Source organism: Harpegnathos saltator, unplaced genomic scaffold (genome assembly GCF_003227715.2).
Source record: "Harpegnathos saltator strain DR-91 unplaced genomic scaffold, Hsal_v8.6 scaffold140, whole genome shotgun sequence".
NCBI lineage: Eukaryota > Metazoa > Arthropoda > Insecta > Hymenoptera > Formicidae > Harpegnathos > Harpegnathos saltator.
The window spans coordinates 256359-277800 of NW_020229918.1; the positions used below are offsets into that span (position 1 = coordinate 256359).

At 48.5% G+C, this 21442-nt stretch overlaps 2 protein-coding genes across 9 annotated transcripts in view; both read left to right on the forward strand.

Annotated features, from left to right (window-relative positions):
* The window catches only part of LOC105189135 (cyclic nucleotide-gated cation channel alpha-3), a 143556-nt gene extending 134660 nt beyond the window's left edge, over window positions 1-8896 (forward strand). For 7 of the 8 annotated variants that reach the window (XM_025308166.1, XM_025308169.1, XM_025308167.1 and 4 more), the window contains 3 exons: window positions 4596-4919; window positions 8048-8408; window positions 8707-8896. In XM_025308166.1, the coding sequence (XP_025163951.1) occupies window positions 4596-4919; window positions 8048-8328 (605 nt within the window). In that variant the 3' untranslated portion in view covers window positions 8329-8408; window positions 8707-8896. The remainder of the gene's footprint in view (window positions 1-4595; window positions 4920-8047; window positions 8409-8706) is intronic. The other variant, XM_025308168.1, reaches the window with a different exon arrangement.
* Window positions 8338-11792, forward strand: LOC105189134 (uncharacterized). The gene is made up of 5 exons (XM_025308211.1): window positions 8338-8408; window positions 8707-9197; window positions 9252-9338; window positions 9852-10298; window positions 11580-11792. The coding sequence occupies exons 1-5, from the start codon at window positions 8338-8340 to the stop codon at window positions 11684-11686; spliced, it is 1203 nt and encodes a 400-aa protein (XP_025163996.1). The 3' UTR covers window positions 11687-11792.
* Window positions 11793-21442: the final 9650 nt, after the last annotated feature.

The following is a 21442-nucleotide window of genomic DNA, read 5'->3' on the forward strand; positions in this document are numbered from 1 at the left end:
CCCTCACGTAGACTCCATTCGCCGAAATGCGGAGGGTGCGCGCATACTAACAAGTAACACTACCCAACTGTCACTCACCGATTCGAATGAAATTTCGCATGCACGTAGAACATTGAAAAATATTGAACACGTGTTTTTTTTTTATCGGCTGACAACGCATTTTAAGGGTGGAAATCACCGCTTGATCCCTGAACATGAAAGCACTATTTCAACCCTTTGTATATGTTACATGTGATTTTCGTCAAACTTGTCTTCCATTGAACTAGTTGATAAGGAGTTTTAGGGTCGCTGATTACGCTGAATCTGGAGATAAAATTACAAAATTCAAGATGGCAGACCCAATATGGCGGACCGAAATTATAAAAAGGTGGCTGATTCAAACCAACTTTGGTATCTGGAGGTTTCCGGGGCCACTAATTACGAATCTGGAGATAAAATTACAAAATTCAAGATGGCGGAATATGACAGATGGCGGAATATGACGCGATATGACAGATCGAAATTGTACCAGTGAAGGAGGATATTGCTTCAGGCAATTACATTTACTGAATTTAACAATGAATCGGTATTCAAAATTGACCTCTCGCGTCAGTTTTTTTCAGATTAGGAAGTTGGTCTTCCAAAAGATTATTATCCGTCAGTATTCGAGCGGAATATGTAATGATATTCTAACATATCTTGATAAGATATAGATATATATATGATCTTGATCTCTTATGCCTTATATTTATTCATTTATTTATATTCTATTTATTTATATATTTATTCATATTCATTCATATTATTTATTTAAATTCTAGGCTTGTACAGCAAAAAATCTATTAATGTTCAAAACATTAATCTTAACGTTCAGAAAATTTATATAATTAATATCCTTGAAAGTTTACAATAATAAAACCGTTATTAAGTTAGAAAGTTTACAAAAATAAACCTTATTAAAAATCTTACAAGTAAAACGCATTACAATAATAATAATAATAATAATAATAATAATAATAATAATAATAATAATAATAAAGTACTACAAACGAATTATATTTTGACTTCCAACTTCAGATTCGTAATTAGAGACCCCAAAAACCTTCAAATACCAAAATTGGTTTGAATCAGCCACCTTTTTACAATTTCGATCCGCTATATTGGGTCCACCGTCTTGAATTTTGTAATTTTATCTCCAGATTCGTAATCAGCGACCCTAAAACTCTTTACCAACTAGTTCAATGGAAGACAAGTTTGACGAAAATCACATGTAACATGTGCAAAGGGTTGAAATAGTGCTTTCATGTTCAGGGATCAAAGGGTGATTTCCACCCTTAAAATGCGTTGTCAGCCGATATAAAAGAACACGTGTTCAATATTTTTCAATGTTCTACATGCATGCCAAATTTCATTGGAATCGGTGAGCGACAGTGTTACTTGTAAGTGGACGGCCCACAAAACGAGAGTCCGACGACCGGCACGTTTGACGGTTTCCGCGACGGATCGCGAACGACGTCGTCTTGAGATTTGCCGGCTCGCGCGCGGAGTGTTTTCGCGACCCAATTCCTCGCGCGGTTACGTAAAAGCGCGAGGAATGAAACCGCGCGCGCGAGTCGCGGCGGCGGTGTTTTTCAAGCAGCGGGAATCCGACACCGCGTTGATGGAGATGAATGGCCGCGGGAGTTCCCGGCGATTCTCCGCTTGCCGAGCCGTCCTATTGAGGTCTGAAACAGGCGGAAACGATAGCCGGAGCACTGGCGATATAGGGCGGATCTCGACTTTGGCCCTGTTGGGTCAGCGGTGCCCGAGGGTCGACGAGGAACTCTCCTCGCTCGCTTCCCGACGAAAAACACCCCGTGCGAATACATACGAGGTGTCCCGGCACCGCTAAATGTGCGTCTTTTCGCGCACAAATACCGGAGGACAAACCAAGAAAAATGTAAGAAAATATCCAACCGGGCATGCTCAACGAGAAGTTAGAGGAAAAGAAGTCAAGAAAAAGAGACCATATATATATATATATATCTGTCCTTACGATGCGCGGTGGGAGAAGCACGGGAGTGTAGAAGAGGATTAGACGAGAAAGAGAGAGAGAGAGAGAGAGAAAGAGAGAGAGAGAGAGAGAGAAAGAGAGAGAGAGAGAGAGAGAGAGGGAGAGAGAAGAAGCGAGAGAATCGGGAAAAAAGTGATTGATACGTTAAAGCGTTAAAATGATTTGTCAGGAAGCTGGAAGATCGATGATTTTAAACAGTTATTTCTCGTACGTGCACGCGCGCGAAAGAATTTTCCCTTCGTTTATCCGCTCTCGCTCGCTCTCCTCTTTCTCCTTCTCTCCTTTCTTCACTCGTTTCCTTTTACCTCTTTTAAATTGATTCAACGGAGAGAAAGAGAGAGAGAAAGAGAGAGAGAGAGAGAGAGAGAGAGAGAAAGAGAAAGAGAGAGAGAGAGAGGCTTCCGATATATAATCTCGACGCGCTGGATCTTAGGAAGCTATAAGGACGCCGCTGAATAGAACACCGTATTATTCGACGGCGCGTATATTTCCTCGAGGGAGCTTCTCTCCTCGCGAGAAGCACGCGAACGAGCCTCCACTCGCGAATGGCCTGCCCGCGCGCGCGCCTTCCCTTCCCCCTTCCTCCTGCCCCGATAATCCGCTTACGCCGTGCCGGAACTTATTTCGTTTGTACACTTCTCGAGTCGTTCATCTCCATCGGAACGATAGACGGTCATTTTCTCGCGAAGCTCGTCACCCGCTCGCTCACGCTTGCGCTCGCGCTCGGCCAACATACTTTCGCGTCGCCGACCGCCGACCGGGACACGACGGGATACAAAATTAGGTCGCCGCGGTAATAAGTGTAATGCGTAACGCGCGCGTGAGCTCCGCGACGTTGAGTTATGGAGTAGTAAATCGCGCGTACGCGCGATGCCAAGTATCGATCCTTGTCGACGCTGTATCAAAGGGCACGGGGCAACGGATGAGGGGGAGGAGGGCGGTTGTCATTTTAACTCGAAATGCCTAATTAATTCGAAAATGAAGGAAAAAGGGCAAGAGGGTGTCTATCGTGCGGCGCGTTTGCGACTTTGAGATGGGATAGGCGGCGCGATCTCTCTCGCATCGGATGAACGCACAAAGCATCGACTCACTGCAGGTGGAGGCTGTCGGCAAAAAATCACGACGCGTCGGGTGTAACTTATACTCGGATTTCTAATTTAAGTGACAAGAGACGAAGAATTGCGGGGAGGCGGCGCGTTGTGAAAATAACGTCTCGTCCCTCGTTCTTTTGGCTTCCACGTTGCCGCCGCCGCCGCGTTTGGATCCGCGCGCTGTCTTGCGTAACGTCGTGGTATTTAAAGGTCACTTTAATTACGAAGATGATTTTAACTGACCCGAGCCTACACGTCCTACATGACGATCTCTCGGATAGAATCTCGTTCTCGCTCGTTACCCTAGCCGCTCGGCATTGTTAACGCGCGCATCAATCGCGCATCAGTCGTCGCATTATTAGATCCCAATTGACTAGAAATAAATATATTATATATATATATATATACTGTTGATTCATGTTTAAATCAGCGTGTTGATTCTAAACAACGCGCGCATACACACTGCAGGCTTCGTCATTAATTCATCGTTCACGAGCGATTTATCACTGTGCGCTTCGCGCAATCTCCGCCGCTGCGCTTTCGACTCCGCTTTCGGATCAGCGAGCGGGTCAGAACGTGACTTCGGTTTTACCCGAAGTTCCTTTAGTTCCGCTGAACATGGTTGAGCACGCGCGTTCATGCGGCGCAAAGCGACGCGAGGCGAGACGAAGAGCGCGTAACGAGCCGAAGGATCAAACATTTCGCACGAAGGCGATCGAGAGATCCGCGTCAAAGCGAAACGGCATACTATTGATGCCGGCGAATACTATCGACGTCGGTTAAATGTCAGCGCGTACCAAAAGCGGAAATTCGAGAGCACGTATACGGGTCGTTTCAAGCGCGCGCGGGGCGCGTAAACAGGACACCGATGCATGGCGATAACTCGCATCGCGAATGAGCGATACTCTAAATAAATGACCGACCCGAGCCTTGTCTCGTGTGTCCCGTGAAAATTCCGGTACGACTGTGGTTGAGCTTTTCGTACGGGTTTCCGGTTTCGTTTTCGAGCGGGATGAAAAGCGACGGCGATACCGAGAGAGAGAGAGAGAGAGAGAGAGAGAGAGAGAGAGAGAGAGAGAGAGAGAGAGAGGGAAAGAGCCCGCCTCTACTCTGTGCCTCTCTCTCTCTCTCTCTCTCTCCCCCCCTCTCCCTCTTTCCTTCTCTCCCATTCTCTCTGCGAGCTATCTCGCCGACGGGGCTTTTTTTCAAATAAACGACCACGCGCGAAACGACGTTAATAACTTTTAGCCTGGAAGTACCTTCGGAAAGAACTCCGGAGCAAAGTCGTGCGTCACGATTTGCGACGTTACGGAGATGACGATCATTCTTAGCGCCCTCGGTGTGCTTTTCTTTCTTATTATTTTGCAACGGTCGTGCTCCGCTATCTCCCGTATCGGCCGCTCTTCGGCCGTATCGGCGAATACCGAACTGCCGTACAGTCTGAAGCGCTTGAAAGGTCGTTCTGTTTTCAGTGATGAGCAGGTGTCAGAGCACCCCCGGCCTGGTGGAGTCGCAGGGTCGCGTGCCGCTGGAGGAGATGTGGGTATCGCCGATCGACCTCAAGTCCACCCAGGTATATTCGACGGCCCACTCGTTGTTCTCGCCGAGCCCGAGCCCCATAACGTCGCGCGGCCTGACGGGCGCCGGGGCCGTGACCGACGGGAACAACGTGCCCAGGGGTGCGGAGAGCCCGATCAGCGCGACCAGTAGCGGACCCAGCAGCGAGGATCAGACGGCCAGGGCGCCGCAGTCGGCCGCTACGCAACCATCCACCGGCAGGCAGTCCACCCACTCTGGTAAGCCCGTTTTGCTCGTTTCTCCTCGTTTGTGCCATCTCTCCTTTCCCCTCTCCTCCTCCCTGCCCCCGCTTGTATCATTGCCAAAAACGATCATGACCAGGCGCGCGCACGAACGTCGGGCGCGATGATATCGCGCGGAAATGCGCTTTCGTCCGAATTAACGGCTGATCAATCAATCTTCCGGCAGTCGGGTGCCAAGGTGTCAAGTGAAATTCGCGCACGCTCGAGTAGGGAGGCTTTCACATTGTATATCTGTCACGCTGTATATTAGTACCGTGGAAAAGGCCATTTCGCAAAGAAATGATGATGTAACCGAATGAAGAGTGAGATAAAAATCGCATGTTCGTCTTGATCCTTTCGGGGCTGACGCGAAATTTTACGAGCGATAGAGGAAACACGCGAAAAAGAGAGGCGGCTTTTTTTTCTTTTTTCTTTTTTCTTATCGAACCTTTTATCGCGCGAAAATTTATCAGACGAAGGCACATTGTTGCTCCTCTCGATGCTCCGTGGTAGTTCTCGTGGAGCGTCGAGAAGTTAATGCTCGGTGAATTATTCGACTCTAGGCGCGGATCATTATCCGCGTGGCGTATCCTACACGGGATTTTTATACGTCTACGGCTCACGGTGGTCTTTAGACACACCGTAACCTAGGCGCTATCCTAGATCACACTTAATATATCGTGGATCTATTTTCGGCCCGTGTAAGACGCGTCTCATGGTTGGATTTATTTTCGAAGTAACGTCGCTACACGCTCCCGTGTCTTTCTTATGTGACAGTATGTGATAATATTGCACGAGAGAAAGAGAGAGAGAGAGAGAGAGAGAGAGAGAGAGAGAGAGAGAGAGAGAGAGAGTGTATATAAATTATTGCTGATAGCGGCTGATGCTATTCGCGCAAACTGCTGACGCACAACCATAGTTTCTTATAGACTATGAGACTTCGCGATTAAGTGAAGCGCGAGTACGAAGAGAATAGGAAGACCTTTGTAGCCTCTCGCTTTCTAGTCATCAATATTTCACGTTCATCAATATCACACGTAAAAGCTTTTTAGAAAGGCCATGTAATGTTTGAACCATAAACCAGCAATGTCATCACATTCGATTGAACGTTTCGTAATAACCACTATCCCCGCGGGTATTTTCGGAACAAAAGCCTCCACGCGGGGGAGGGGCAGAGGATGGAGTCGTCGATTGCTTGCGACGCTTTGCAAAAATTACTGCAACCGCTCGTAATGTCCCTCGCGTGTTTTGCCGTACTTACTCGCGGCGTACTTACTCATTATTCTTCCGCTATCGATTGCGTCGCCCGCGCGTCACGCTCGTTTATTCCGACAGATTTAATCACCCCGTATTTGAATAGCGAGCCTCTCTCGATAGCGCGAGTCGTCCTCTCCCTCCCACGCCCCCCCCTCCCACCTCCGCTCCCTCCGTTAATGAAGCGACAGACCGACGAACCGTAATAGCTACGTGTGTGTATTTCCGGAGGAAATTTCATCGCGCTTTTCCGTGAACGGGAACAAAACTCGACGAAACTCACTCTACACGCGACCGCGGCCGGTCGCATCGGAATGGCGCCGGATAAAAGGAAAAAAGAGGAACATATGAAAAGGGATACGATCTCTCTCTCTCTCCCTCTCTCTCTCTCTCTCTCTCTCTCTCTCTCTCTCTCTCTCTCTCTCTCTCTCTCTCTCTTTCTCTCTCTCTCTCTCTCTCTCTCTCTCTCTCTCATTGCAAATCAAATTTAACCGGAACGCGAATAAACGCAAACGGTCGCGTTTATCGGCGCTATAAAACGGCAAACGGGTAAATTCAGAAATATCGCGCGGATAATGAATGACGAGAGCGACGCTCGGCGCCACTCGTAAAATAGCGCACCGGCCATTAACCCCGATAGATACGTTAAGTAGTAACGATTTAACGCTGTTCCCAGCGACGTTTATACGTCGCCTGGGAAATAAAATCCCGCCTTCGTGCGCAGGAAACGCCATGGTAATCGTGCGCTTCCGTTTCGAGCGCGAGTATTCCGGGAGTCCCGGCTCAGTCTCTCCCGCTGCCGATTAAACCGACAGATTTTGCCGGCCGCGCGATAACAAAACCGGAAACGAATCGATTTGGTCGAATGGTGTGATTTAAGTGACAAATATAGCGCGACGCCTGATTCATGGCTGCAAAAGCGTATATATTCTCTTAAATAGCTCGCCCAAACATCGCGTCTCGCGATTCTCTCCCTTCCCCACCCCCCTTCTCTCTCTCTCTCTCTCTCTCTCTCTCTCTCTCTCTCTCTCTCTCTCTCTCTCTCTCTCTCTCTCTCTCTCTCTCTCTCTTTCTCTCTCTCTCTCTCTCTCTCTCACTCACTCACTCACTCACTCACTCACTCACTTTTTCTCTCTTCTTCTCTCTCTCTCTCGGCTTCCCCCGTGTTCTCTCTCCGTCTCTCCGTCGGACGTTGGAGTGTTAACACGAGATGTGACGCGATCCAGACGAGTCCCCAGACAATACCGGGCGCCTGAATAGCCGGGATATAGGACACACCCGGTAATTCGTAAATTAGTTAGCAGTTTGCTAATGCTAATTCATGCGTTGTACGTATCAGCACTCGAAGCTACGTGGGCAGAGGGCGGGGCTCTTATATGCGAATTCTATCACATGCGAATGCGCCTGTTGGTAGAAAGAGAAATAGTAATCGTGCTCCATTAATCAGCGCATCAACGAATCACAAAGGCTCGGGAGATTCTCATTCGAGAGTATCTCTCTCTCTCGTCTCATATTCGCCGGCATTCGCTGCTACTCGCGAAACTCGTTTGTTGCTTTACGCGCCTCTCATCCTACTTTCAGCACTCGATAATTGTGCGCACTTACCTACCCGACTTCGTGCTGAAACGCAAAGATTCATATTCGCGTCTGTCGCTGGAACGTGATCTCTTCTTCGTGTGAGAAGGCGAGGGGGCTGAACAGGAGGGACGGGGGGGGATGAATAAAGACCCGTGACCATCTCGCGAACTCACGCACTCGCACGTCTCTCCTCGTTCTCACCTCTTCACTGCCCTTTTAGATAGATTTGTATCGACTAAACATACAACAATGGAGAATTGAAAGAACACGTTGAAAAGAGCGTCGCAATGAAGACTTCTTTCCAGGCATGACCTGCAACAGCATGACGCAGCTGGTGAGCGAAGGCACGACGCCCCTGTTCAGCACGCACGAGGCACTGCTCGCGGAGATCCAGCGTCTTCGGGAGCGGCTGAAATGCCTGGAAACCGAGAACGCGGCGATGAGCGTCAAACTGAACCAGCAGCAGTGGGAAGTCGAGCACCGGCTGGCCGAAATCGAGATGCAGATCTGCGGGGCGAGCTCGACCTCCAGCGTCGAGGACAACAATGAGAGGAATCGGGAGAGCATTATTTAACGAGAAACAATGCCGCGAGAGCGCGGCAAGACCAAGATCGAGCGGATACGTCGCTACCTTGTCGAAGCCGCTGATACTAGGTAAGTTGATGAGAGACGTTTATATTTCCGTCTTTCGAATACTTTCGAGAGGTTACTTCACTCGGTACTGGATAGTGATCGTTCAATCGAGACGAGATCAATCCGTTGCCTATTAAGACAATGGAAAATACACTTTGTAGTCTGGTCACTCAATGTCAAGCGCTACTAAACAGCGCTTCTTTTAGCGTGTGATTGTATTAGCGTGCAATTTTCGCGTTTATCGCTGTTATAAGACGCGACATTGACAGTGTCCACAAGGTTTACCGTGTATTCATTAACGAACCGGCCCCGTTTGCAGGTACAACGTCGACGATCAAGAGGAACCGGACGATGCGAGGATCTTCAGCGACACAAAGTCGATCGGTAGCTTGAGCCAGCACCTCTTCGAGAGCGACGAGGACGAGCGTTACTACGGTACCTGCAACGGCTACGTCTCGCAGCCCGGCAGCAAGTCGAACCTGCTGCTGTGCAGCGAGTGCGATCAGAAGACGCGTACCTGCACCTACCGACCGCAAACACCTGGCTCCTACGGCGGCAGATACGTGGAGGAGCGGATGGACGACCGACTGCAGGAGCCAGGAACCTCTCGTGCCTACAGAAGCCCGGTGAAGCTGTCCTCTCCACGCTCCTACCACGCGGATCAGGATCGTGCAGCTCAGACGTCATCATCGCCTCGGTCGTACCACGATGTGGAACAGCCGGCTGCGCCGGTCATCACGTCACCTCGATCTTACCGAGGCCAAGAGCAGCAACGGCGCGGGTGGACCGCGAGGGACACGGACGATCGAGGTGACGTCGACAGAGGCGAGTACCTCGACCAGTTCTGGTCGGAGGATTAAGCAGATCCGTTCGCTTTGCTTAACCTGTGTTTGGATGGCTTCAGTGTTCCCGGATGGCTGACTCTCCTCGCGACTCCATCGCGTGATTCCGGTATACAAAACACCTTCGCAATCCCTCCGCACTCTTCGTCCCCTCGAATTCTATCCCGAGGAAAATTTTGTCCAGATTGGTTGAATTTTTGAGTGTCGTTGATGCAAAATGAATCTACCAAATCACGTCGTCCGATGTAGCATTTTTTTTTACTGAGCGATGCTTGCGAAAAAGAAAGGAAACAGCTTCTTCTCATTTGGTAACACCGCAAATTTGATTGCAAAGATCACACTTTTCTGTCTACCCCTGCTTCATACATCCAAAACACGTGTTCTATAGTCCTCGTCCCGCCGACGCACACACACCTTCGCTTACCACAGCATAAACTGCATCACCCTTCACCCAGCAGCGACTCCGGCCGCAGCTTGTATCTCCCCGCTGCGACGCTTCGCGCGACCTCCGCGGCGGCGGCGGTGACGGCTCGCCGTCGGGGGTCGTACTCAGAGGAAGACGACGATCATAGTGAGCCCCGCGAGGGCCAACCACCATGCTAACCCGTCGATCTGCTCACAGACCGCGACGAGAGCCCGATCTGCGAGCTCTGCCGTGGTAACGGCTACGTCGTGCACTGCGAGCACTGCGACTTCTCCAGCGAGGGCGACCTGATCTGCTTCCGGTGCCAGAGCGACGAGGGCTCGTCCAACGGTCAGATCTGCCCCCGTTGCGAGCGAGAGAGGGCCAGGGTCGCAGGGGCGGCCGCCTCCGCGGCAGGCAGGTCCGGCTCGGTAACGGGCGCCACATCCTCCAGCGACGAGGGCAAGTACCCGGTGGACGCGGTGGTGAAGATCCAGGTGAACGACCGGTCGATCGACGTCGACTCCGATGAGACCCCCGAGAGTGAAAGCTCGAGCAACCATCATCCCCAGAGGGGCGCGATGGAGAGGCTCGACACCATCGTCGAGGCGAAGGGCGACACTGCCAGCGAGAACGACGAGGAGAACGGCGGCACGAAGCTCAACGGTACCACTAGCGCCAGATATCTCAATTACATGATCGTGCTGTTCCTGTAAATAGACAACGTTAAGGTAGATGCGGCCGGGCCGCGGCTCGCGGATTGTTGTCAGGCACCGAGGCTGGAATTGAATTATCGGACGACATGGTGCTCGTGAATTCTATCGAATTGTCGTTACACGCTGGGGAATGACGCGCGAGATTGTTAGACCGATTCTCCATATAATTTCCACGGCAATCGTTCACCGTGCAGCGACATGACGTGCAGCTACGGTGCTCGTTATTCTCGGTAAAATTACCGCGTCCCTCCATATTACGAATTGTCTGATATTTAATGTCGCGTGGCCATCAACGACGTCGGGTCGTTGTTTATGAATCGATGGACACAAACACATCCGCGGCCGCGGCGCGAGCCGCACTGTAAATAAACTGCCACAGGATATAATTGATCCGTACGTTATAGGACCGTATAGGTTAATTATTAGGTAGCTCGTAATAGTTAAGACGCGAAATCGAGTGTGAGAGAAACAGAGAGAGGGAGAAAGAGAGAGAGAGAGAGAGAGAGAGAGAGAGAGAGAGAGAGACAGAGAGAGAGAGAGAGAAAGAAAGAGTATATTATGTTCGACGCGCGCAAGTGTTACCATGAGCTGAGATCCGTGACGCAACGGTCGACACGTTTCAATACGCGACTCTTGGAGTGGACTTGTGCAACGATTATAATTACTCTATCGCGCAGATTGGTGTATTAATTAAAGTCCGCTTCGTTACCGATAACGATGGCGCCAATTGTTCGCAATAAGATCGCCCGCGCACTATCGCCGACACCATTCGAGAGAACCGCGTTCCCGGATATCGAAATTGAAAATTGCGCACATTGGCAGAGAAATCCATTTTTAATAGAATCGGATACCTCGGGAAAAAAGCGCGATTGTTCGAAATTTATCAGCCGACGATCACTCGACGTTGTTCGTTAACGTTGTTCGTTAAACAATAAGTTTGACGTTTTCTTCTCAGGCTATCGGGAATTTAACGCGCAATTTGACTCGTAAAAGCCGTTACGATCATTTCGGCTGCGCAGTGATTTTTTCTTTTTTTTTTTTTTAAGCCAGACGACAACGAGCCTTGAGATCGCGAGTAATTACGATTCTTGCACAATTCCCCACTAACTCATGTTCGGGACCAACTAAAGCCATCACTTACATCACTGTTTCCGACTTCCGCTTCCACCCGTGGTCATCGTTTGTTCGTTTGGTCGTTTGGTCAACGACGATGGGTTGTAAGGCACTGCAGAACCGCAAGTAACCTACCAATTCCCGACGAAAATCGACAGCGTCGTCACCTTCGTAGACAGCGTTCCGAGACAGTCGAACCGAAGACTTCGTTCCCGCGCAATATAGTGAAGCGGAGAAAAAAAGAAAAAAGAAGGAAGGGAAGAAAAACGATGCGTTTAGAGACTATGCATGAGCGCGAGCAACAGTAGACGTCGTTGAAGGAAAACAAAAAGAGAAAGAGAGAGAGAGAGAGAGAAAAGGAAAAAGAAGATGGAAGGCGATTTCGTTCTCCTCGCACGTTTGTAACACGCGGCAGCGGTTTTTTTAATATTTATAAATCATCGAATAGCCTTTATACTAGACGTGTACATTTTTTTAACGTTCATCCCGTCTCGTTATACGCGGAACTTCCGGCTCGTCGAAAAACGAATCGAATTTGCGAGATTGACAGTGACAGGGAGGAGGAAAGCAAACGAAGAAGACTAAATTCAATTATATTGTCCACAAGAGTGACGAGTGAAGATTGAGACCGGTGTGATGTCAAGAAAAAATATATACACGATTATCGCGCTTTTCCAATTTCGCAGATAAATATACAAATTATTTTAGTGTATTCCTAGCATCGAATTTGAACTTGTGATGAAACAAACGTAGCGAATCAAGAAGTACTTAGAAGTCTTTGGGTCAAATCTTACCAAAAGTTAAATATCTTGAACAATCTTAAAAAAAATCATTGACCAGAATAATTTGGTAATTGAGAAAGTAAAAGATATACAAAATCAAAATTTTCTGACTTAAAATGTCCCAGGATAAGGGGAGGGGAGGAGGGCATTCGACCGGGATCGCATTCGAAATGACACCGGTGTCAATCTTCGGAGTCCATAGCGTTGTCAACTCGAGGAGCGAGGAGTGAAGTAACGTCATTTCGCGGGGCTAGACTCATGCCATCTGTATGATATTCACGCTGAATAATGTCTACCATGTAAGGGATTATCCTTAAGAAGTATCAGTACCCGGTAAACCGATCCCGCCGTGTCGCGAGGTCGCGGTGACTCGAGGAGCGAGAGTGAAAAGGGGCGAGTGGGACGGGGGGAGGAAAAGAGGGAAACATCGCGATGGGTAGTTCAGTTCGGAATACATGTAGTGACTAAGTGCTCTTACTACGAAAATTACAAGCCACGGAGGATCTGCTCGCAAAGACGGGGATCAAGCGTGTACGATTCGCGCGGTCTCTCGTTCGCTCGAATTACAGCGCACCTCAGCGATCGAGGGGCGACGGGGGAGGAGGGACATCGTTCTACTGCCACGTTGATTTAGAACACTTCTGTAAATTCGTTAGGATTTGTAACGTTAAGTCGATAACGTTGAGAAACACGTCTATTCCCGCGTACGCGCGATCCCGAAATGGACGACATTTGAGAGAATGCGAGTCGAGTCTCTTAGTCTCCGTCCCTCCGAAGAGATCCGACCGAGATCGTCCTTTGGACAATCACCTTCACAGAAGTTGCTCGGTGTCAAAATGAAATATATTCTATGGGCAAAAGTATGTCGCGGTAAATTAAGGATAAATTTCAAAATCTGCGGCAAAAAGAGAGAGAGAGAGAGAGAATGAGAGAAAGAAAGGGTTGCTCTCGAGTGGTTCTCAAAGCACCTGCTTGTAGTTACCGGGTGATACAGTGATAGTCACTGTCTGTTCCAAGTTTGTTCCAAGACAAGAGTTCTGTCGGCACAGCTGCTCTCGAAGACTAATATGTTCTCGAGTTTATCTAAAGTCTAGCATTCACACATGTGTGTGAACTAAGGACGGTGATACCGTAAGGGCGGAACGAGAAAGATATTCCTCAGGTTTCTCAGGTCAAACGTCTGAAATCTTCGAAACATGCCGTTTCTCTAGACACCGTGTATCTTGTGCGAAGTGAATCTCACGTGTTGGAATTTGCAACAACGATCGATCGGTCGGTGAACGATAGTCACGTGAGAGAAGATGAGAAAACGAGAGACGGAGAAGGAGAGAAAAGGTTCGCATTGTTCGTTACTGAGGGAAGAGAGTGCGTTTAATCAGCCTTACTTAGACAATTATTATATATATTAATTATTGTACTATATATAAATTTATACGCATATGGGTAGCGTGAGCGATTAGCATACGTGTGTGTGTGTGTGTGTGTGTGTGTGTGTGCGTGCGTGCGTGCGTGCGTGCATGCGTGCGTGCGTGCGTGCGTGCGTGCGTGCGTGCGTGCGTGCGTGCGTGCGTGCGTGCGTGCGTGCGTGCGTGCGTGCGTGCGTGTGTGTGTGTGTGTGTGTGTGTGTGTGTGTGTGTGTGTGTGTGTGTGTGCGCGCGCGTGTGTGCGCGCGCACGTGTGTGTGTGTGTGTGTGTATCCGGCGTATTTCAATCACGATCACCGGTATGTGCTGTGGGCAACGACTATCTACGAGCAACGTGTGATTACGCGCATATGTTGCACGCGCAATTATGCGCTCGGCAGCCAGCGTCATCTTGCGTTTAGCATCTCTCGTCTCTTATATCCTTCTAATTGTCTGAGCTTTTAACAATTTAACAATATGATAATCGGAACTCGTTATTTTGCTGGGCGCCAAGCTAGCTTTAAATATTACGTTGGTGCAAAAATAATTGCGCTTTTTACGTAGCAAATATAAAGACGCATATATCAGTTAAAAATTATATTTATTAATCAAAATAAAGATGCATTGGTCTGCACACATTTCTCGCAACGAGAAACAAGTTTATTTATTCCTACAAGATAGAATTCTGGAAAAGATAACGGTAACTAGAAAAATCGGCGCCAAACTTAAAATGATAAAAACCGCAATTATTTTTGCATCAACCTAATATGAGCCAATCTATCCCACTCGCTCATGCTATCGATTTAAATCATTCTCTTGTTAAAAAATGCTTTTATCTCGCGAAATAATCCGTCTTGCAGCTGCAACAGAGAATTACATTTAACTGAGAATGTATCGCTTCAGTTTATTCGGGCACAATGGAGAGTATCAGTGCGAAATTTTGAGACACTCGAGTAGCTGCTCGATCGCTCTTGAGTCGGTTAAGCGCGAATACCGATAACATGACGAATTTATCAAACTAATCGACACGATTTTGACATGATCATTAAGTTCCACAATTCGGAAGACATTGAATCAAGTGAGCTCCTCAGCCGGCAATAATCGCACGTTGCTCCAAGTCGTTCGTCCTAGCAAAGAGTTCGGCCAAGTGAGAACTCGGCGAATCATTAAGTTTCGTCAACATTCGAAGGCTGGACTTACTCATCACGTATACCGGAGCTCACGTGACCGATGTCGGATATATATCAACGCTCGATCACCTCCAGCGCGTAATAACATCCCCCCGCGTGGCTGTTTGCGGGACATTAATTTTATCGCGAAATTTCACGTGAGAATATCTCTCGCAATTATCGCATCCGCAGTAAGCGCACGAGACTCGTCAAGCAACGGGAAAAACAGCCAGCTTGATGATGATCGACCATGCAACATCCACCGAGTCAGTTGACCCTTCCTTTCCCTCTTCCCCTCCCCCCCTTCAAGCGTACGTCCCATCGCCTAACTGCATTCAACGATGACGCGACCTCGAATTCTGGCCATCGATTTCGACCCCGGGCTTCTAACGACGAGCCTCGCGGACGGATTAAAAGTCGATCTTCCTCTAAGGAGCGGGGTTGGATTCATATCGATCGTAAGGGAGAAAACAAATTTCGCGCGACGTTCCCGACCATTACGCGCACAGTCGCGACGCGTGTGCCGTTCGCGGAGTTTTTATAAAGCCGACTTTACAAATTTTCGCGGGAATACACGGGCGCATCACGTGCGCGGCCCGGCGATCGGATTTTCGCGTGAATCACCGCACGGGGGGAGGCGTCGGATACACAAGAGGGGAGGCTTCCGATCGTTTTGCGGATCCCGCTTGAGAAACGTACGTTTAGACACAGTGCCAAGCGCGTCTCACCTCACGGTCTTCCCCGCGTTGCGCGCGATGTGATATCAAGCGTGGCTGTATCGCTGAGCGAGAGCAAGAAATGCGTTATATAGGGAGAGAGATAAGAAGAAGGAGACGCGTCAAGACGCTTCGCGCGTTACGTGTGCCAAGAATGCATCGTGCGCGTGTCATCTCGATTTCGCGCGCGCACGCGTTCGAAGACTTCCTCGCGCACGACCCTCGCGCTATATTCGAAAACGAGCGCGATCGGTATCGCGCTCGCGTAATGTACATCGCGTTCTTCCATTTTCGACGATTTATTATATCGCATTCGCGCGCGAACTCCACGGAACGATCGGCGGGGGGAGGGGGCGGGGGAAGGCGACGCTCTTTTGCGCCAGATGTGAAACGCTGCGTCGCGACTATCGCTCTATCGTAGATTACCCAGATCATCGGCCAGGTCCATCACACGCGTGTCATCGATATCCGAGCCGCGTTTTCTACGCAAACGTTCCTCCGTTCCTCTTCCCCGCACACCACCTCTCTCCGATCGATCCTGCTGTCGTCTCTCCGCCGACAGAAGCGAGCCGCCGCGCGGAGGCTTTCGCTTTCGCTGCTCCGTTTTTGCACATGAATTAGCGCACACCGTCCTGTCCCCGAATTCGACATCCGCGTGGCACGGAGAACGCAAAACCGTACCGTACCGATGACGATTTCTACCGACCGCAAGTCGCAGTCGACAGTGGGATGCGCCATTTGCCGCGTTTGTCATTTCGCTACCTCGATCCACCTCGTCGCACGGCGCTTAGTGTTTAAACGATTTATCCGATACTATGTAAAGCGAAGCAGGGCAGGGGGAGGGCAAGAGGGAGACGAGTCTCTCGGTAAGGCTCTTAATGAATGGTTACTCAGGAATAAAGTTACAATGTAATAATAGTTGCGATATTGAATATTAACGTTTAACGAAAACGACCTTTTGTAAATATGGATATAATATAAATATAGATACGCGATTATATATATATATATATATATATAAATACACATTATGTATATGTAGATATATACGATAATACTATACATAAATATATGTATCGAGAAACTTGCGCAGGGCGATTTGCGCGGGTCGCTAGCGTGTCTCGGCATTGCCGCGCGGTGATCTCGTCGCGGCAGACAACGCGACGTGCGACAGAGAGAGAGAGAGAGAGAGAGAGAGAGAGAGAGAGAGAGAGAGAGAGAGAGAGAGAGTCACGTCGGAGATGTGCATACCCTCCGACGTAGTCTCGCTCGAGAGTATCTTCAGAAGTAGCGACGTTTGACTACGTAGATATTCCGCCGACGCATGCCGTGCGACCAGCCCGACACGCCGTGTACAATTTTACGATCGCCCCAATAAGAGATGACAAGCCTGATAGAAACGCGTGAACGAGACGAAAGGTGTGCGTGTGCGCGAGAGAAAGAGAGAGAAAGGAAAATGTGGAAGACGAGTATGCGTGTGTGTGCGCGCGCGCGTGTATATATGCATGTATGCGAACTGTATGAAGGGGACAATTATGTAAATCTGCGTATATGTGCGAGAATTCCACTTCCATTAAAGCGAACAACTGACCAAAATATCGACGACGATGGGGTGATTACGTGTCGAAGATGATTCATGTCGAAAGGTAGACAACACCAAAAAGTAAAACACACGAGAGAGAAGTAAGTAAGACGGAAAGAGGACGGAAGGGGACTGGACACTTTGACCGCTTGATTTTTGCGAGTCGAGCGCACTTTCGCAGAGCGCAATTTCTCGCGTATTTTTTATCGCGGCAGATTGACGCAGGTAGTGTAAGCTGCGTAAGCGCGAAACGGAACGGGAGGGAAGAGAAGAGATACGAATAAATGCGAAAAACCGACGGCCAGTGGTCAAAGTGTCGAGGAATCGCGGATCGCGAGATCGCTGCGAATCTCGACGGAGTCGACGGAGCCCTCGCGGTCGCGAGCGAACATGTGCGAAAACGCGGTGTTTCGCGTCGCGACCGCGACGTCGAGCGTCGCATTCGCCGTCGATATGCCAACGATCTCGGCCTCGATCTGCTTGAAACGAGGCGCCGGACGAACGGACGGACGTACCATAGACTTGCGTATGTATAGACTGCGCCTTCTTTTAGGAGTACTTTGAACACGAGATATAAAGAAGCAGTTGTGCAATTCCTGTTCGCAGACATGCTGTCTTCGTCCAGCTTTCTCCGATAAAAGTTAAGCTTCGGGACAAAGGTCAGATGCCTGCGGCGCAAGCCATCAAGTCTTTCTCGGACGTAGTCTGTCTCGCAGTTTCTCGCGGAGCGCAGCGCTCGGTTTACGACGTATGTGAATCTATGGGACGAGCGAACGTATGAACGAACGAACGAACGAACGAACGAACAAACAAACGAACGAACGAAAGGACGGACGGACGGGGGAGAATCGTCGCACGCGTTCGATCCTCTCGAACGCGAAAGAGACGCACGGCCGCGTGTGCGTATCCCGACGCGTCGCGTACGTGCGTGAACTGTACACACGCGCAGTTTTTGTCCATTTCTACACGTCTATCTGTTCTCTCCTCGACGATAGAAGGTTATTTTTAAATTCTCGAAACTTAGCTGTGCCGCGCCCGCGTGCGAGTGTCTGTACGATCGGATGTCACGTAGGAATCCTGAAATATAAATAGACGATTGAAGAGGGCCACGGACTTTTCTTCCCTGCGACCGAGAAGGTCCCTTGTCTCTCACCCTCTTTCCTGTCCAAACGTGTTTTCTCTTTTCCTCTTTCTCCCCACTCCCCCCCTCTCCCTCTCTGTCTCTCTCTCTCTCTCTCTCTCTCTCTCCTCTCTCTCTCTCTCTCTCTCTCCCTCTCTCTCTCTCTCTCTCTCTCTCTCTCTCTCTCTCTCTCTCTCTCTCTCTCTCTCTCTCTCTCTCTCTCTCTCTCTCTCTCTCTCTCTCTCTCTCTCTTTCTTTCTCTCTCTGTCTCTCTTTCTCTCTCTGTCTCTCTCTCTCTCTCTCTCTCTCTCTCTCTCTCTCTCTCTCTCTCTCTCTCTCTCTCTCTCTCTCTCTCTCTCTCTCTCTCTCTCTCTTCTATCTTTCTCTCTCTTCTATCTCTTTTTCTACTGCGCGAATCTCTTCATCGTTAATAATACACGTAACGAAAAACGATGACGTGGCTGGAAATGACTAAACGCGCGCTATTTGCGCGCGCGAGAACGTTTTCTATCTGCAGACGCGAGACGGACGACGAACAAGTCGTCCCATTGATGTCGATTTGTTCCCCGCGAAACCCGCCGGATGCGATTCTCTCGTCGGGAAATTTCGTCCGCCAAGCTTGATGAGAAGTAAACTTGATGATAAAAATATGAAAGAAATGATGACATTATACATCATGAATAAGAGAGCAACACCGGCGATTGACTCGTGAAGTTCGTTAACACAGTTGCGTGACTTTTTTGAATCGCAGCTCCGCGTTACAACTAACCGGGCAGAGCAAGTTTCTTCCGGTGGACGAACAAAAGACCCGCCAGCGGCTCCCTTTCTTTGCCTCGCGACGCCGGCAACCCCGAAGATACGCCGATAAAAAGTGAGTTGCAGTCGGATCGATACGAACTTCCGAGACGGGGCAGAACGTAACTTCATTACGTGCCCTGGCTGCGCATTCATCAAAACGCATCGTTCGCAAAGTCAGGGAGGGTCGGACGCACGCAAAATCCGACGCATGCCGAGCGCAACGTATCGCTGCAGTTGGCAAATTGGAGCGGCGCTTCCGCTTAGGAAGCATTAAAGGGTATCGCGTAGATGCCGGCTAAGCGTGCACGTCTTGCTAATAGGAGCGCGCATCGTTCATTCATGATTCCAATGAGTCATGCAATTCCGTGTAAGAAACGCGATTGCACAACGTGCAACGCACGTTACGTGGCTGCTCAGTCACAGAAGTATATCGAGTTGCCTGTTGACAGGCGTACGAGGACGAGGGCCATTCTTTTTCGTCGATCGTACCAGGAGCGTAGCTACCGAATAGAAGAAACGGGCTAATCGAAACTTCCATCCATCGAAATTCTTCTTCCCTGAGAAAAAATAAAATTAGGTAAAAAGAAGACAGACGGAGAAAGAGGAAATCTTTCAACCGAGCCTTTGCTTTAATGTTGATGCATAACAATCTGATAAATGGAAGTTTCCGAGAGAATTATTTCTTTGCAAAACCGAGGCAAGAATCTGATTACATGTTATTTTTTACAAAATTACGGCTGGCTTACTCAATTTCTTTAGTGGAATGAGTAAGCCAGCCAAGCCGTGAGTTTGGACTTTAATGAACTAAAATCAGGTAGCGGAAGAATACATTTGCATCTTGGAGACATTCCACGAAAAAAATTGAAAACAATAAACTGTGTGAGTAAAACAATCAAAGGAGATGCACCGCGTTTCTTGTGCTGAAACGTGCACAAGCGGCAGTTGGAAACGGAAGTTCACAGGAAAAGAATGTCATTGTTAGTGGTCAAGTATAATTCACTTTGTCACAGCGGTGAATACAGGGCTGTAACGGATACCGTTAATGCCTCAAGCGTAGTTAATTTCTTTTCTTTACCTTTCACTGTTTATTTTAATAGCTGTATTGCAGCTTTCATCAATATTTTATCAGTATCGAATGGATTAAGTGACAATATATCGGGAATGTATTCTTTCCTCATTTATCTGGGAATTTTATCAATATAGATTATTGATAGATTTATTAATAAATTCCGAAAGAAAAATCACAAATTCAAGGGACCTTCTATCTGTGGGTAAACATTTCTAAGACATTTCTAAGAATCCGGAGTGGAATTTATTAAGGAAGCTATCCTTAATAGAGCGTCACATTAACGTTCATTGTCAAATTTTATATTTAGGGAACCTTCCGCATTGACTACCTCATAGTAATTCGATAATATGGATACAGAACGAAAATGGTTACCGTCCCGCATACGTGACGCTGAACGACACTCGAACGTGTCAACGATCGTTCGAGACAAACTGTGCCTCGCAGACTGTTTCCGTTTCGTTCGACAATCTGTAATGCTAAGTTCTCGGGTGTGACAAAAGAACTCGATGCAATCGGCTCGCCTGACAAGATACAACCTACGACTTGAGGCCTTCGTGACATAAATACAACCGAGGAACTTCAAAAAATTCTTGGCTAATGTCTCGTTCGGCGTGGCATCTCTCCGTCGTTCTCGACAATGGACGGATCGAACGGGGAATCTTCGGGGCCTCTTTAGACGTTTCCTCGCAGGTAGAATTCTGACCCCGGACGCTATAGCGAATTGCAAATGACCCATACCGTTGCAGTCGGCGCGCCGTCTCTGAGGCACGAATACCCGGCGAAACGATAGTGCGATATTAATTTACACCGATAATTGTCGGCGATATGGCGAGATGCATGTGGAATGTTGCACGCGCGAAACGTTGCGACTGGACGTTTGGAGTCACCGGGACATCGTATTCTGGACGTATAGCGAACGCCAACAACGAACAACGTTATACCGCAAGCAACGTGCACGGTGTTCAAAACCCAAGTGTCTTAGAAACAACTCAAAGACGTTTGGGATACTCTTCAGACGACTCTTAAACGTTAAATGCACATAATATGTAACTACTGCTGTACATTATTAATTTTGATCGTACTTGAGAGAGAAAGAGAGAGAAAGAGAGAGAGATTTCCTTCTCTATAACTGCACAATATAATTGCCTTTGTTATATTACTCCGCTATTAAATGATTATATCGATATAACAGCAATATATGTTGCATTAACATATATAATAACGGTCATCATGATGCAGCAAAATTTGGATCGTGAAGCATGCTCTCATAATGAAGCAGCATATTTTTTTTCGATTAGTGATAATTACTTTTACGAGCAACAATCGCGCCCCCATCGAAATA

Excerpts from the sequence above, each read along its gene's own strand:
- LOC105189134 (XM_025308211.1), top strand. The coding sequence starts at position 8,338 with ATGCCGCGAGAGCGCGGCAAGACCAAGATCGAGCGGATACGTCGCTAC. Across the intron at positions 9,198-9,251 it reads GAGGGACACGGACGATCGAG|ATCCGTTCGCTTTGCTTAAC; the intron begins GTGACGTCGACA and ends AGGATTAAGCAG. Across the intron at positions 9,339-9,851 it reads GACTCCATCGCGTGATTCCG|ACCGCGACGAGAGCCCGATC; the intron begins GTATACAAAACA and ends ATCTGCTCACAG.